The following is a 15,526-nucleotide window of genomic DNA, read 5'->3' on the forward strand; positions in this document are numbered from 1 at the left end:
ATAAATTATGGATCGTAATGGACATTTTTTTATGGAGGTCTGATAAAAACGAGAAATCGTGCTTCTTCAGGGGGAGTGCAGAGAGGAAAACACAACTGGGAGAAGAGCCCAGTGTGCCAAACCCCAGCACAGAAGGATCTAAATTCCTAATTCCCGGCCATCCTCATCTGAGTTTATCCTCTGAGGACGCTACGCCGGTGTCGCGCGCTTTTGCCGTCCACGACCTTTGCGGTACAGACCGCAGGCAGACGTCTCTCGCCATTCCTTGGACGGGGGAAAGGCAGAACGAGAGAAGATTTACTCCCATCCTAAATTATTCAAAAGAAAAGGGACTGCGCATCTTTAACAAGCCATCGTTTTATGAAGCAAGGTTAACATTTTTACTTGATTCAGTAGAATATTATAAACTCTCCGGGGTCCATTTGAGGACTTTCTACTTTGAGCAAAGGAACAGACTCAGCACTTTTTATATTATTTAGAGAATAAAATTAACCCTTAATGGCCCAAGCTGGTATTTCTCCTCCCCAGTTAAATATGGCCCGCTCAGCAATTTCTCCCCATATATAATTACAGGCTGCTATCCATCATCTGTAGGAGAATGCTTTTCTGACACTCTAAAAGTGACACGGTAAGCACTTTTACTAATAGAATAAATATTCTAAATATCTCTTTTATATTTTCATTTAAATTGGAATATTTTAAAAATAATTGTAGAGACCCTGCCGGTGCGGCTAACGCTGCGCTGGAGGGAGGCGGCAGGACGCCTGTGTTTTCCTTCAGAGGAAATGTTTATCTTGCCCGTGGTCCACTCCACACGCTGCCACAAAAAGTAATTAGGCACAGCCTAATTCATTAGTGTTTCCTTTCACTGCTGCTGATGTCCTGCTTTCCTTAAACCTCCCACTTTGGGCTTTTATCCCCTTCCTTTTTGCCTGTTTTTTGCTCTGTAGTGGTATCTCCTTGGGAAAGGAAGGGTTTGCTGGCAGAAGGCACTGTCCCGTTTGGGTTCCGGGACAGGCTGGTGGCTTTGCACACTGACACCATGGTGATGGGTGCTGAGCACAGAATCACAGAATCACAGAATCACACAATGGTGGGGGTTGGAAGGGCCCTCTGGAGCTCCCCCAGCCCCACCCCCTGCCAGAGCAGGGGCACCTCCAGCAGTGGCACAGGACACGTCCAGGTGGGTTTGGAATGGCTCCAGAGGGGGAGACTACCCCCGCTCTCTGGGCAGCTGTGCCAGTGCTCTGCCACCCTCACAGGAAAGAAGTCCCTCCTCAGGTTCAGATGGAACTTCCTATGGTCAAGTTTGTGCCGTTCCTTCTTGTCCTGTCACTGGGCACCACTGAAAAAAGACTGTTCCCATCTCCCCGGCACCCTCCCTTTAAGCACTGATAAGATCCCCCCCCAGTCTTCTCCAGACTAAAAAGCCCCAGGTCTCTCAGCCTTTCCTCATCAGAAAGATGTTCCAGTCCCCTCATCATCTTTGTAGCCCTTTGCTGGACCCTCTCCAGCAGTTCCCTGTCTTTCTTGAACCGGGGAGCCCAGAACTGGACACAATAGTCTAGATGTGGCCTCACCAGGGCAGAGTAGAGGGGGAGGATGACCTCCCTTGACCCGCTGGCCACACTCTTCTTGATGCACCCCAGGATGCCATTGGCCTTCTTGGCCACCAGGGCACATTGCTGCCTCATGGTCATCCTGTTGTCCACCAGGACTCCCAGGTCCCTTTCCACAGAGCTGCTCTCCAGCAGGTTAGCCCCCAACCTGTACTGATGCATGGGGTTATTCCTCCCCAGATGCAGTACTCTATACTCGCCCTTGTTGAATTTCATAAGGTTCCTCTCCGCCCAACTCTCCAGACTGTCCAGTTGCTCATCCCAGCAACTTGTGGAAAGCAGTCAAAGTCACGAAGGAGTTGGAAATCTCCAGGAGCAGTGAGTCTAAGCAAAACCATGCTTAGACACTTATTCACACTTTATCTATTAAATGCAATAAAATAATATCATTCCTTAGGCCCAGTTGGGTGAATTTGGGATGGTGCCCTGCGATCTGGCAGACTCGAGGCAAACAAAACGAGCGTTTCATTAGCGGCTCGATTTTTCAGCCGAAGAACCAATTTAAAGCAGTGCTCGCAAAGTTCCCATCGTGTTTTCAATGTGGTACCTGGAGTCTCCAGCTCAAGGATGAGGCTTTCACTGTCTCCTCCTGTTCGTTTGCTGCCAGTTTGTGGAAGCAGCTGAACCACATCAGGACACTGATGTGATGCTTTTTTCCATATCAAACGCGCCCTCGAGGCGACTAGCAAACTCCCCAGAGAGAAGCGGACTGAGAGAAGAGGATGGCTCCCATTCTCCAGTTGGGTTCATGGAGACGGGCCAACATTGCACAGGAAATCACAGAATGGTTTGGGTTGGAAGGGACCTCTAAAGGCCATCTAGTCCAACCCTCCTGCCATGGGCAGGGACATCTTCAACTAGATCAGTTTCCTCAAAGCTCTGTCCAACCTGGCCTGGAATGTTTCCAGGGATGGGGCATCCACCACCTCTCTGGGCAACCTGCGCCAGGGGCTCACCACCCCCACAGCCAAGAATTTCTTTCTAATATCTCATCTCAATTTCCCCTCTTTCAGTGTCAAACCGTTCCTCCTCATCCTGTGGCTCCCCTCCCTGATCCAGAGTCCCTCCCCAGTTCTCCTGGAGCCCCTTCAGATACTGGAAGGGGCTCCGAGGTCTCCCCGGAGCCTTCTCTTCTCCAGGCTGAACCCCGCCAACTCTCCCAGCCTGTCCTCCCAGCAGAGGGGCTCCAGCCCTTGCAGCATCTCGGTGGCCTCCTCTGGCCCCGCTCCAGCATGTCCATGTCTCTCCTGTGCTGGGGACCCCAGAGCTGGACGCAGCTGGAGAAACCAAGTGAAGGTGGCCCATATCTTGTTCACAGGACCCAACTGAAACCACATGCTCTACTCACAAAAGAGTGGTTCACACTAAGAGGCAAAAATATTATTAAATTAATGGAAAACAGCAAAGAGGAGTCAGATAGGACGGTTGCTTCGATTCCCAGGGGAACATCAGCACAGCCAACCCTCTCCCTTAACCACTGATCAAGGAGAGGTGAGATCCTGTAGCGTGGCTCCGCACCACTGAGGAACTGCAGAACTCCTTACAAAGAAGGGGGGAGCCACAAGATGTCAGATAAACCCCAAAATTCCATTTTTTGGGGGGGTATGTAACAGCTCTAAAATTCCTTTGGAATCCAGCAAGCGGCAGCCGGCTCCAGGCTCTGCTCCAGCAAAGCTGCTCTCTCTCACGCTCTGCGTGTTCCATCGGGTGCCGTAAGCTCAAGGATGAGGTTGCAAGTCAACCCAGGGTGCCCATAAAGTCCATGTGGGACTTCACTGAATTGAGCTAAACCAGAGGGCTCCCGGGACCTGGAGGTGGGCTCTGCGAAGCCCCCAGGTCCGTAACTGAGCACAGCTTGAGGCTCAGTTGCTGCAGGCTACGTGAGGAAGGGTGGTCGTGCTGCTAAGACTGAGCCACAAGATTTAAGGCTCAAGTTTTAACCCGTCACGGAGCCAACGTGCAAAATAAGCATCGTCGTCTGTGGTTTTCCTATGTAAAGAGGGACTCATAAGCCTTTTCCTTCACTCATCTATTTAACTGAGCAATTTTCAGGGTAGGTGTTATCAGCTCAGGGACTGGACTCCGGTAACACGGACACCCCGGAGAGGTCTCCCTGGGGAAACACCATCACAACATTTGTTGTTACAGCCCTTTAATTTGTTCCCTATTTTTCTCCTGCCTGTAGGACAGCCAAATCACTTTGCCCATCACCCTTCGGAAAAGCACAGGACTGATGTTCATCACAGCCAGGAGTCGAGCAGCTTCCAGCTCTACGGCTCCTGTCGGCGCCGTAGCTGGCGTGAAAAACAGCTTGTGGCTTCGGCAAAGGTGCATCCATCCCTGGACCCCGAGAACCCGTCACCTCTTTACCTTTTCTCCCATGGGGCAATAGCCTTTGAGGAAATCCTGGCATATTTCTGCCTTCCTGGACACGTAGACGTGGCTGTATGGGCAGTTGCTGTTGCTGCAGATCCCCTTCAAGAAGTAGGAGCACACCGGCATCTGCAAGGGCAGAGGATGAGAAACCCGTTAGCACTCCCCCCCGACTCGCGATTAGGAACTGTTCCAACACCCAGAACTGAAATAAAACCGTGACATGCGTAAAATAAATATATGCCTTTTGCCAACCACTGATCCCAGAGGTATTTTTAGTTCCTTCTGTTGGTCTCCTGCAGCGCAGCTCCCTGACATAACGTGGTCCTGGTGTATATATGCAGGGGGACGAATGTGCTGCCTTAGCGTCCCTTCAGGATGCTGGAGAGAGGGTGGAAAGCACAAAACTGCCTCTGTACAGCACAGGAAAGGGATGGGGGAATCGTAATAAACTTGGCTATCATGGGGGCTTTGCTGGCACAACGCACGTGGCAGGTTCATCTGCTGATGTTGCCAACTAACCCTGAAGAGGAGAGAAGGGGTGGTTTTCCCCCGGGCTCCCCACTCGCAAAAACCACTAAGTCGAGCGCACCGTCACGTGGTCGAGGACCGAGAACACCCTTCCCAAAGGGAGATGGAGCGGCTGTGATGGGATCAGTGGCACAGGGCTCACGTCCAGCCTGGCTGCACCCTCCTGGGGGGGGGGGGGGGGGTGTCCGGCCATCACAAAGGCCAAAACAGCATCCTGGGGGTGCTCCATTTATTTGGATCTTCTGTGGGTACAGAGAAGGCTGGAGGGTGCAGAGCACGTCGTTAGATAAAGGCTCCAAAAGGTGCATCCTAGCAAGGGGGAGAACAAGCGCTTGCACCTCTGCAAGCATTATTTTTTTGGGGAAGGGGCTGCATCATGCAAAAGCATCAGCCTGGCATCCCCCAAGGGCTGCAAGCGATGTGATGATGCCTGTCCATATGCGGTGGAGGAGGGATGCTCCAAGAGGGATGCACCAGAAGGGAGGGAAAGGAGAAGGAGAACCTTGGCTCAAGGGATGCTCCAGGAGGGATGCTCCAGGAGAGATGCTCCAGGAGGGAGGGAAAAGAGGGGGAGAACCCTGGCTCAAGGGATGCTCCAGGAGGGATGCTCCAGGAGGGAGGGAAAGGAGGGAGGGAAAGGAGGGGGAGAGCCCTGGCTCAAGAGATGCTCTAGGAGGGATGCTCCAGGAGTGAGGGAAAGGAGGGGGAGAGCCCTGGCTCGAGGGATGCTCCAGGAGGGGATAGAAAGGAGGGGGAGAGCCCTGGCTCAAGGGATGCTCCAGGAGTGAGGGAAAGGAGGAGGAGAGCCCGGGCTCGAGGGATGCTCCAGGAGGGATGCTCCAGGAAGGAGGGAAAGGAGGGGGAGAGCCCTGGCTCAAGGGATGCTCCAGGAGGGATGGAAAGGAGAAGGAGAGCCCCAGCTCCTGCCATGAGCAATCGAGGATGAGAGAGAGATCGGATACACAGAGCAGAGTCCCAGTCCCGCGCTCACTGCTCCCGAGCTTTAGCAGTGTGACAGCCGACGGGGAAAAGCAAATCCGCAAGGATCCTCATCGTCCTCAAACCACAAACTTCACCTTCTGCCAGCTGTTATAATTAAAAACAAATTACCAGCCTGCTGCAATATTTCAGCATCCTTAACTCACCGGCTACCGCAGGCAACTTCCCGACCTCACTAGGCAGCTGCCGACGGGAACGTGCGCTTCCCAAAGCCGCCGCCACGATCCGGCTCCTCCTGCTCAATCCTTTGCTGCTCGCCCACGCGCCGAATTCCCTTCCTGCTCGGTGCGGTATCGATCCTGCCATTGACCGGGAGCATCCCAGTCCCCACCGGTTTGAGCGTCCCCAAACTAATATTTACAATTCCGTAATAACCACAGCCGGGGCTATCCGGAAAAAATCCCTTTCCCTGAAGGGCACATTAGGGTTTTAACTAAATTGGCTCACTTGAGGCAAAGAGAGAAATAGAGAGGAGGGGGAAGCAAAGAGGAAAGAAAACAAAGGGTGCTTTAAAAGAGAAGAGTTTATTTTTAATTGTCTTTTAACTGCAGACATTAACATAAAGGACAGGGCTCTGGGGCTATCTTTTTTGGTGGTGGTGGTGTGACCGTAAATGATTCCCTTAATGTAGTTTTTGATATAGAGCCCAAATTAGCTCTAATAAAAAGGGATAATAAAGGCAGCTCTTCTACAAAAATAAACTCCTCCTAGCTGTCAAGCCTGAGCCATTATCAAGAGGAAGCAGCACTCTCATTTCAATTAACCTTGTTTGCACCCCACTACGTCCACACAAATAACAATAACATTAATTCAAGGCACTGGTGCGGTGCGTCCGTATTAGACAGCTTTGACTATGTACACGCTTTGGAGCCGGCAGCTAATGAACCCGAAACTCAACGTGAATTTCCAAATTGCTCACAACAGAGTTTTGAAGCTCTATTAGGGAGAAAAATGCTGATTCTTTTCGAGTTCCTCAAGGGGAAAAGCTGTTGTAGCAGCAGCGGGCGGTTGCCCGAGTCCTAGCCTCTCGCTAACCTTCACTCACAAACCTATTCATTCAGATTTACCGGTTACTCTCAATCACTGGGACGCGCTGGCGGCTCTGCCGTATCGCAGAGAAAGTCCCCCGCACGGCGCTTCAACGGATGCTCCTCAGCCGAAGTCTCTGCCCTGCATCCACTGCAAAGCAAAAATTCCCCAGCTGCCCGTTTTCCTTCTCCTCTGGGCTCCTTTTTCCATTGCCAGAGAGATAATTTGGTTTTCGAAAGCATCTGCAAAGCAACGTGGCCATCTGGAGCAGCCCTCCGCCCCGGAGAGCATCCTCGCCTTAGAGCAAGAGTTTTGTTTCTTAGGATGGGGAAAGCTCAGATAACCCACCCAGCTTTCCCAGAGAAAACAGAGGGATTGTCCCCATTTTTCAGTGGGGAAACCGAGGCACAGGATCACTCTAAGGTTGAGCAAGAGTTTTGTCCTCAAACCAATAGCTAAGCATCCCTCAAGCATTTCATCCTTCCCTTCCTGGACCAGGCATGTGGCTCCATCCTTAGTGACTTAGAGACACATGATGACAACAACCCGAAGCTCCTCCGATGAGGAATTTGTGGCGTTCTCCCTCCTACGCACATAACCACAAAGTGAAATCGAGTGTCAGTTAACGAGGCATCAGCAAAACCGGTAACCCACAACCGACACCGCACCGTCATTAACCACACCGAGAAAATCATTCATCGCATTAAACCCCCAAAACCGAGCCGCGCTCCCCCAATCCCTCATCCCAGGAGCAGGTGGGATCCGCTCCAAAAAAACCCCCTTGCCGAGCCGTGGGAAAAACCGCTGCCTTCCTCTGCCGAGTGGCTTCACCTGCCTTTCCCCACCGCTGATAAATGAGGCGAACGCCACCTTTGCTAGTAATCACCCGGGTTAACAGGGAGCTCCGGGAGTTGAAAAGCAAAGTCGCCTCTCGCTTTGGGTTGCAGCGTCCCCGCTGCTATAAATCACCCTGAAAACAGGCTGGAACTCCGCAGAGGAGGTTGTTTCTCTTCCAGCCCGTGCTGACGAGGAGGATGGCAAGTGGGGAGACCTCCGAACCACCCCCAGAGGCACCTAATCCCACAAAAAATAATCCTCCTTCCCTACGGAGAGTGATGGGCACGGCCAGAAACAGGCGCTCCGAAAAGCATTTGTTTCTAAGGCACGTAAGAGAGCTGCTTCGTTTGTAGGCTTGTTAATTTAACGACTCAGCTTGGGTTTAGATGATGCTTCGGTAGCGGCGAACCACTAAGGAAGAAAGTGAGATGGACAGAAGCCACCCGCGCCCTTTAGGAACCATTCCCAGGGACCCTGTCCCCAAAATGACAGTGGCAAACCAGCTCTTCTGCAGGAGACTTCAGCACGACCACCCCTTTTAATTCGATTTTATTACGATGATGATATTATCATTATCCTTCCCCATTTCCTAACCAGCGAGGTGCTGCTATGGGGGAAAGGTTGAGTTTCCCACACCACACCGCAGCCAGTGGTTCCCATCTATCCACCCAAAACAGAGCCAAGGAGCCAAAATGTTGAGGTTCTGCTTGAGGCACCAAGACACAGCGGTGTTTCTGGAGGGGAGGAATAACCCCATGCATCAGTACAGGTTGGGGGCTGACCTGCTGCAGAGCAGCTCTGTGGAAAGGGACCTGGGAGTCCTGGTGGACAACAGGATGACCATGAGGCAGAAATGTGCCCTGGTGGCCAAGAAGGCCAAAGGCATCCTGGGGTGCATCAAGAAGAGTGTGGCCAGCAGGTCGAGGGAGGTCATCCTCCCCCTCTACTCTGCCCTGGGGAGGCCACATCTGGGGTACTGTGTCCAGTTCTGGGCTCCCCGGGTCAAGAAAGACAGGAAACTGCGGGAGAGGGTCCAGCAAAGGGCTACAAAGATGATGAGGGGACTGGAGCATCTTTCTGATGAGGAAAGGCTGAGGGACTTGAGGCTTTTTAGTCTGGAGAAGAGAAGACTGAGGGGGGATCTTATCAATGCTTATCAATGCTTAAAGGGAGGGTGCCAGGGGGATGGGAACAGTCTTTTTCCAGTGGTGCCCAGTGACAGGACAAGAGGGAATGGGCACAAACTTGACCATAGGAACTTCCATCTGAACTTGAGGAGGGACTTCCTTCCAGTGAAGGTGGCAGAGCACTGGCACAGGCTGCCTGGAGAGGTGGGGGAGTCTCCCACTCTGGAGACCTTCCAAACCCGCCTGGACACCGTCCTGTGCCACTGCTGTAGGTGCCCCTGCTCTGGCGTGGGGTGGGACTGGATGATCTCCAGAGGTCCCTTCCAACCCTGACCATTCTGAGATTCTGCGAAACTGAGGCCACATCTCCAACCAACAAATTAAACATGCTGAGGGATATTCCCAGGTACTGAAACCTGCTGGTGCAATCCCATCCACATCCAGCCATTGCGTCCTTCGGTGGACGCCGGCCAAACCGCCGACCGCAACATCTCTTTGACCATCTCCAGTTCCCAAGTCTCACCCAGGTTTTGGCCCTGGGACCATAACCAAGCTCCGGCACCTGCTGAAATACCATTTAACTCGCTGGTACAGCTGTAAACTGACAGTCCTGTGCAGTCTGGATGAGTCTCAATCCTTCAGGCTCAGATGAGCTCAGATGAGCACTTGTACATCACTTACTCGGCTGAAAAGACATCGCCGACCCCATGTCTGCTCCAAATCAGCATTGATTACATCCATTCTGGATACATCAACAGACAGCACCTTTGCAAAGCTTTCTTCTTTCTTGGCTTCTTTATTTCTGAAATCTAACTATAAGTTATGGGAAGGAAAAAAAAAAAACAAACCCAAACCAGCCCTCTTTCCTTCTATCAATTCTCATTCCCATCCCTCCTTTGACACGCCACGGCGTCAGGGAGTACAGCTGTCCCCAGTCTAGCTTCTCCTTTTTATATACTCGTGATTAAGTGACTCTGAAGAGAGATACATGTAAAAAACATATGGTGTTTTGTGTCTCGTTCGGAGCGACTCCGCTCACCGCCAGGATAACTTATGAGCTCCCCGCTGACAGCGAACGTGCCTTAGGCAAAGGGAGGGAAAGGGAGACAAGAAAACCGCATGCCCAAAGGCAAACGGTGTTGCAAAAGATCCTGTCCCACATGCTGATGAGACCTGACAGCCCATGGGTTAAATCCTTTACAGGTCAGTAATTGCACTGTAATTGCCTACATGATGCTGTGGACGGGGAACGGAGGATGGTGATGCTCGAAGGGAGCGGGGAGAAGGTGCTATAAGGACAATTCGCAGGGTACGGGCTAAATAACCAAAGCTCAAGTAATTAAAAGCAGCGTTTCCAGATACAGCACGGTTCAGACGAGCTCCAGTCCCTGCCGTGCCCCAGGCACAGCTTTGACAAAGCTGCTTTCGACAAATGACACGCCAGAAATACAGCTGAGAGGGGCTGCAGACCCACGGAGCGACACGATGAAGGACTGCATCTCACAGGCTTCTCCGGGAAAACCTGTCCTTGTTCGCATCCCGCTTTCTGGCATCTCCATCCCGACAGCGGAGCCGTGACACCGGAGCTGATGATAAACCGCTCCTCGCGCAGTGACACCACTTTGGTTGGCGTTTCAATATGCCGGTGGGATTAACCTTACTGCTGTTGTCTGGGCGATCCTTTGTCTGTAGCATAGAAATGATCCTCCAAATCCATCCAACAAAGCTGAAACGTAAATACGCGCTCGAAGCGCATCCCAGCCCAGCGAAGGACCGGCGCTACACTTAACCTTCAGCATCAACTTCGCCTCTGCTTCAACGCTTGAGGTCTCCAAAGCTACGTCTGACCAGAGATCTGAGCCGCTGAACGGAGGTTAATCTGCTAAATCGTCAACTGATAATCACTAAAAGAAAACCTAATTATTTTTCCACCTCGCTCTGCGTAATAAAACCGCAGAGCCCCAAATACATCAAGAAGGTTGAAACCCATGATGAATTCAAAAGCCGTTCTGCCAGGCGGTTTCCCTGCCTGTTTTTTTAGAAAGATTCATTTATACCTCCGAGCTCTTGTCTATTATAACATCCTCCTCCTCCGACCCCAACGTGGGGCAATTTAGAGGGAAGGCTGATCTTACGGAGGTAGCTAAGGATGAGGCACAACTAAACTCTACTCCCGTGCTCTTTCTCTCCAATCCCTGGAGTTGAAGAGCTCCTTAACCCAATGGACGTTACCCAACGCAGCTCCAGGTGTTCCAGTTTCCAATCCGCTGCTCAACGCCTTCGTCTATCGATTCACCGTGCCAGTTGAAGAGGCACGCTTTGCTCTCACAACCCCATCACAAGCCCGAAGAGCTTGGCAAGCAAACTACAGATGAACTCTGCCGGAAGCACTCAATGAGGCAGAGCTCCCTACAACCACCAGCGTAGATCTGCTCACTTGTATTGCCGCACCGTGCTCGTTGGGAAGCCATACAGACCTTGTCTTTAGACACCTTGTGGGAAAAGGAACAGGTCCCGTCCGTCTTCTTGCACGTGCCACGGAGAAACCTGTAAATACATCAGAAGGAGAGAGTTGAGCAGGAGGTGGGTCGCAAAACCCGCGGTTTTAAACCCCAAGCGTCCTTCTTGCCCCATTACCATGTTTGCCCCAAGGCCACAAATACACATGACTGCTGCCGAGCTCGCTGTTAAAGCCCATTTTGCGCCCTAAATTGGTACGGGTCCTTCTTCTTAGAAGAGCAGCTGATGCTTCCTGATAGATTTTGTTCTTTTATGGTATTTGACTGCTCATTACTAGGTAGAGCAAGGCCTGTACTGTGAGGTTCAGAGATGACGCTCCCAGAAGGAGAAACGTCCTTCCTAGAGCTCTGATTACACCAGACGCTGGATGAAGAACCAGGAGGACTCAAGGTGGGAGCAGCCAACAACCAGGAGGAGCAGAGACAGACAGACAACAGAAACCAAGATCCCAAAGCATGTGAGGATGTTGGGACTCAGAAGTTTTCCTAGGAGCTACCAGTGTGACAGCAGATTAATAAAATATAGGTGTTATCGTGGGAAGAGCACTTGTCCGAACCCCCAAAAGATGACTCCAGGGGTACGTGTTCTGAGCTGCTGAACCTTGCCAGGGAGGTTATGGAGCACAGAATACGGTCCCCGCTTTATTTATAAAATCTGGTTAAATTTAGAGCTGAGCATCGGAGAGATTCATTAAAAATAAAATAAAATTCAGACTGATTTGAACAAAGCATAAATGGGAACATATAGGTGTGAAAACCAGCTGGCTGGTGGCAAGTAGGTTTGCAGATGATTGCGATCACAGCATAGCTACACTTCAAGACACCCAGATCCAGAAAATAAAGGACACCCTACACCAAAAGCAGACTGAGAAAATGAAGAGATGATAACAGAAAGCTAAATAATGGGATCGGAACTAAAAGGCACCAGGGGAAGGAGACACAAGACCTGGAGTAAATCAGTGTTGTCCTCTATGATTCATGGAATTGGGGCAGGATGGAGATCCAAAAGACCTCAAGGACCAGCAATTCCTGAAGAGTGCACAGCCCAAAATCAGACTTGGTCACCAAGGTAAGAAGAAGGAATGATTCCAAATGGGGACTCAGCAGCCGGCATCCCTTGTCCTCTGTGTCACCAGAAGTAATCCCAACCAGACACCTTAGACACACATGCCTCAGTGCTCGGCGAGAGCGAGTGAATTCGGTTAAAAAAAAATAATAAATCCCCTTTCCCTCCTCTATGGTTTCCCATCGAGCTTTGTGCAACCTCCAAATGATTTCTAATGCAGCAGCAATTTTACGGAGAAATTACTCAAGGAGTTCATCAGCAGAGCTGGCTTTTCTACACTTTTTAAACGACTAATAATACAGTTTAATCAACTGTTGGGCAGGTATAATGAGCTGGCACCATGAATCAGTTCTCCTGTAATAAATTATCAAGTCTCGTAGCTGCACGGCATCACAGGCTGAAGGATTAAAACCTGTTGCACAGATCCCAGCAGATCTGAGAAATGCTGTTAGAAGAAAACCCCCGGTCATCTCAAGTCAGATCTGCACCGCTCCAATATCTGCACCGGGTATTATCCAGGACCCCCAAAATCATTCAAGTCAGAGGGTTTCTTTGGGGACTGGCTATAATTTTTAGCCTCAAAGTTCCACCTGGCAAACTCCGACAGCATCCTCAACCTGATAGCAGTAAGTAAATGACTAAGGACTATTATTCTACTTAAGAAATGTTGATTTGATCTTATTAATACTAATTCTTAAAACACTACTTAAATTCTTAAAATACTACTCTATTTTTTTTTAATTTCTTTAGAGTTTCCGTACGACGATATGGAAGGTTACTTATTAGACGTAAACGTCCTGGCACTGGTATCCACCTCCAAAATGTGAAATAATTATTTCTGTAGTCCCTCCCGGCTGTGCAGAACAACCACAACCCGTGGATTTAACTTGAAGGCAATGCTTTATTAGCATTAATAGGCATAAAATGCTGTGTAAATTTAGAGAAAAATTACCAGAAGAGATTAAATAGACCCTGATTCTCCAGTCTGAGAAGTTTGGATCAAGAGGGGAGGACAATATAGTTATAAATGGTGCCTAGAAAGTGATCAGGGAATGATTATTCCATCCTTCTCATGAACCACGAGTGAGGAGGCGCCAGTTGAGGAAGCCCTTTTCATGCAGTCCGTAATTCAGCTGCGCAACCCATTGCCACAAATATCACGTACCAATGAAAGGACTAAATAAATTCACCAAAACCAAAGAGAACTGCTGGCTATTACTCGATGATGGCTTGGTGGCACCCTCTAGCAGTTGAAAACCCAACGCTATCAGGCTGCAGAGCTTCACTGCCAGGAGCTGAGAGGTCCCAGCCAGGAGAAAGAGCCCTCCTCTGTGCACCTCGTCTTGTCCTCCTCCTGTAGGTACCTGCCAATCCAACAGTGTTGGGCAGGCCCTGGGCTTGACTCAGAACATCCTCGACCCAGACCACGAGGACCCAGAACGTCCTCATGGTCTTATATCTCCATTGTTGCCTTATTTCCCTGAGGAATATCACAGGAGCACGCACCAAAGCCAAACAATGGCCCGGTCTACTGTGATGAACATGCGGTTCCCATGTCCATCCATACCTGGTGCAGACAGCCACCTTCTCTGGATCATGGATGTAAGGGCAGTTCTCCCCACGATTACACTTGCCAAAGCGGTTGTAGTACATGCAGTATTCCTTCTTCTTTTTCTTCTGCTTGGCTTGACGAATGATGGCTAAACTTCGCTGAACAGCACGGCTAAACGGAGAAAGACAGAGAGGGTCAGGTAACATCACCAATGCAACAATGACGTAGAAAAGTTGGGGTTGTTCAGCCTGGAGAAGAGAAGGCTCCGTGGAGCCCTTCCAGTCCCTAAAGGGGCTACAGGAGAGCTGGGGAGGGACTTTTTACAAGGGCATGTAGTGATAGGATGAGGGGGAATGGCTTCAAACTGGAAGAGGGGAGATTTAGATTAGATATTAGGAAGGAATTCTTCATTCTGAGGGTGGTGAGCCCCTGGCCCAGATTGCCCAGAGAAGCTGTGGCTGCCCCATCCCTGGAGGTGTTCAAGGCCAGGTTGGATGGGGCTTGGAGCAACCTGGGCTGGGGGGAGGTGTCCCTGCCCATGGCAGGGGCGTTGGAACTCAATGATCTTCAAGGTCCCTTCCAACCTAAACCATTCTGTGATTCTATGATATCAGCGGTAGGATATGATAAAACACAGCTAGAATCTGGCATTTATGTCTGTACACTGACAGCTGGAACAGACACACTTCAGGAATAAATTTGAGTCTGCTACAATTAAGAGGGACTTGTCTGCAAACGCTCATACTTAAGGACATGATGATATGTGGCACATCTGTAGCACAGAAAAAAAAAAAAGCCAAGGAGAAAGCTGGTAGCAGCAACGTGCTGTCATCCTCCCATACACGGTGCTTTCCAGTTGCCACATAGAAGGTTCCCAGTTTGTGAGCAGGAGAGCTCACAAACCTGCAGGTTTGCCGGGTTAAATTGGGATGGGCTTCTGAGTTGGAGGAAAAAAAAAAACAAACAAAATACCCCTTGAGAACAATCCAGTTGACTTAAAAAGGGACTTTCCGAGCAGGATTTGGCCTTCTTTGATGGCAGGAGGGAGTTGCTATCCATTAATCATCTTTCAAACCCTTTCCAAGCAGAAACGGCTGAGCTTAAACTCGCTTTGTAACAGAGGATAAGAGAAAAGCCACGGCCGGAGCATCACCGATGAAACAGCCAGTAAAACAGCCGCGTCTTGAGCCGCCGACACCTTCCTGAGCATAAATCATGCACAGCACCCAGAGGGGGAACGCACCATTCCTCCCCGCGCGTACAGACCTGGCGATGTATCGGCTCGTAGCTGATCTGTTCAGGCAGCTGGATGGAGAGAAGCCAGGACTGGGCGTACAGTGCAACCTCGCTGTTGGGAAAAAAAAAAAAAAAAAAGAAACACATAGATAATTTGCTCAGAATCGTAAAATTTTGCAGGAATTCACACAGCCCTCCATATCTTAGGTCCATAAAAGTGCTCCAAGGGCTGAAGCCCCTCTGCTGGGAGGACAGGCTGGGAGAGTTGGGGGTGGTCAGCCTGGAGAAGAGAAGGCTCCAGGGAGACCTTAGAGCCCCTTCCAGTGCCTAAAGGGACTCCAGGAAAGTTGGGGAGGGACTCTTGATCAGGGAGGGGAGAGATGGGATGAGGGGGAATGGTTTGACACTGAAAGAGGGGAGATTTAGACCAGAAATGAGGACGAATTTTTTCACTGTGAGGGTGGTAAGCCCCTGGCCCAGAGAAGTCCTGGCTGCCCCATCCCTGGAGGTGTTCAAGGCCAGGTTGGACCAGGCTCTGAGCAACCTGGTCCAGTTGAAGATGTCCCTGCCCATGGCAGAGGGTTGGACTAGATGGCCTTTAAAGGTCCCTCCCCACCCAAACCATTCTATGATTCTAA

At 50.5% G+C, this 15,526-nt stretch overlaps 1 protein-coding gene across 1 annotated transcript in view; it reads right to left on the reverse strand.

Moving 5' to 3' along the window:
• Positions 1-15,526, reverse strand: part of ZC3H3 (zinc finger CCCH-type containing 3) — a gene marked incomplete at its 5' end in the record, with an annotated part of 196,662 nt that overhangs the window by 30,988 nt on the left and 150,148 nt on the right. Inside the window, 4 exons of the mRNA XM_082498986.1 lie at positions 3,990-4,121; positions 10,993-11,062; positions 13,668-13,823; positions 14,919-15,000. Coding sequence (XP_082355112.1) covers positions 3,990-4,121; positions 10,993-11,062; positions 13,668-13,823; positions 14,919-15,000 — 440 coding nt within the window. The remainder of the gene's footprint in view (positions 1-3,989; positions 4,122-10,992; positions 11,063-13,667; positions 13,824-14,918; positions 15,001-15,526) is intronic.

The sequence above is a fragment of the Vanellus vanellus genome (genome assembly GCF_965231255.1).
Source record: "Vanellus vanellus genome assembly, chromosome: 2".
In the NCBI taxonomy this organism is placed as follows: Eukaryota; Metazoa; Chordata; class Aves; order Charadriiformes; family Charadriidae; genus Vanellus; species Vanellus vanellus.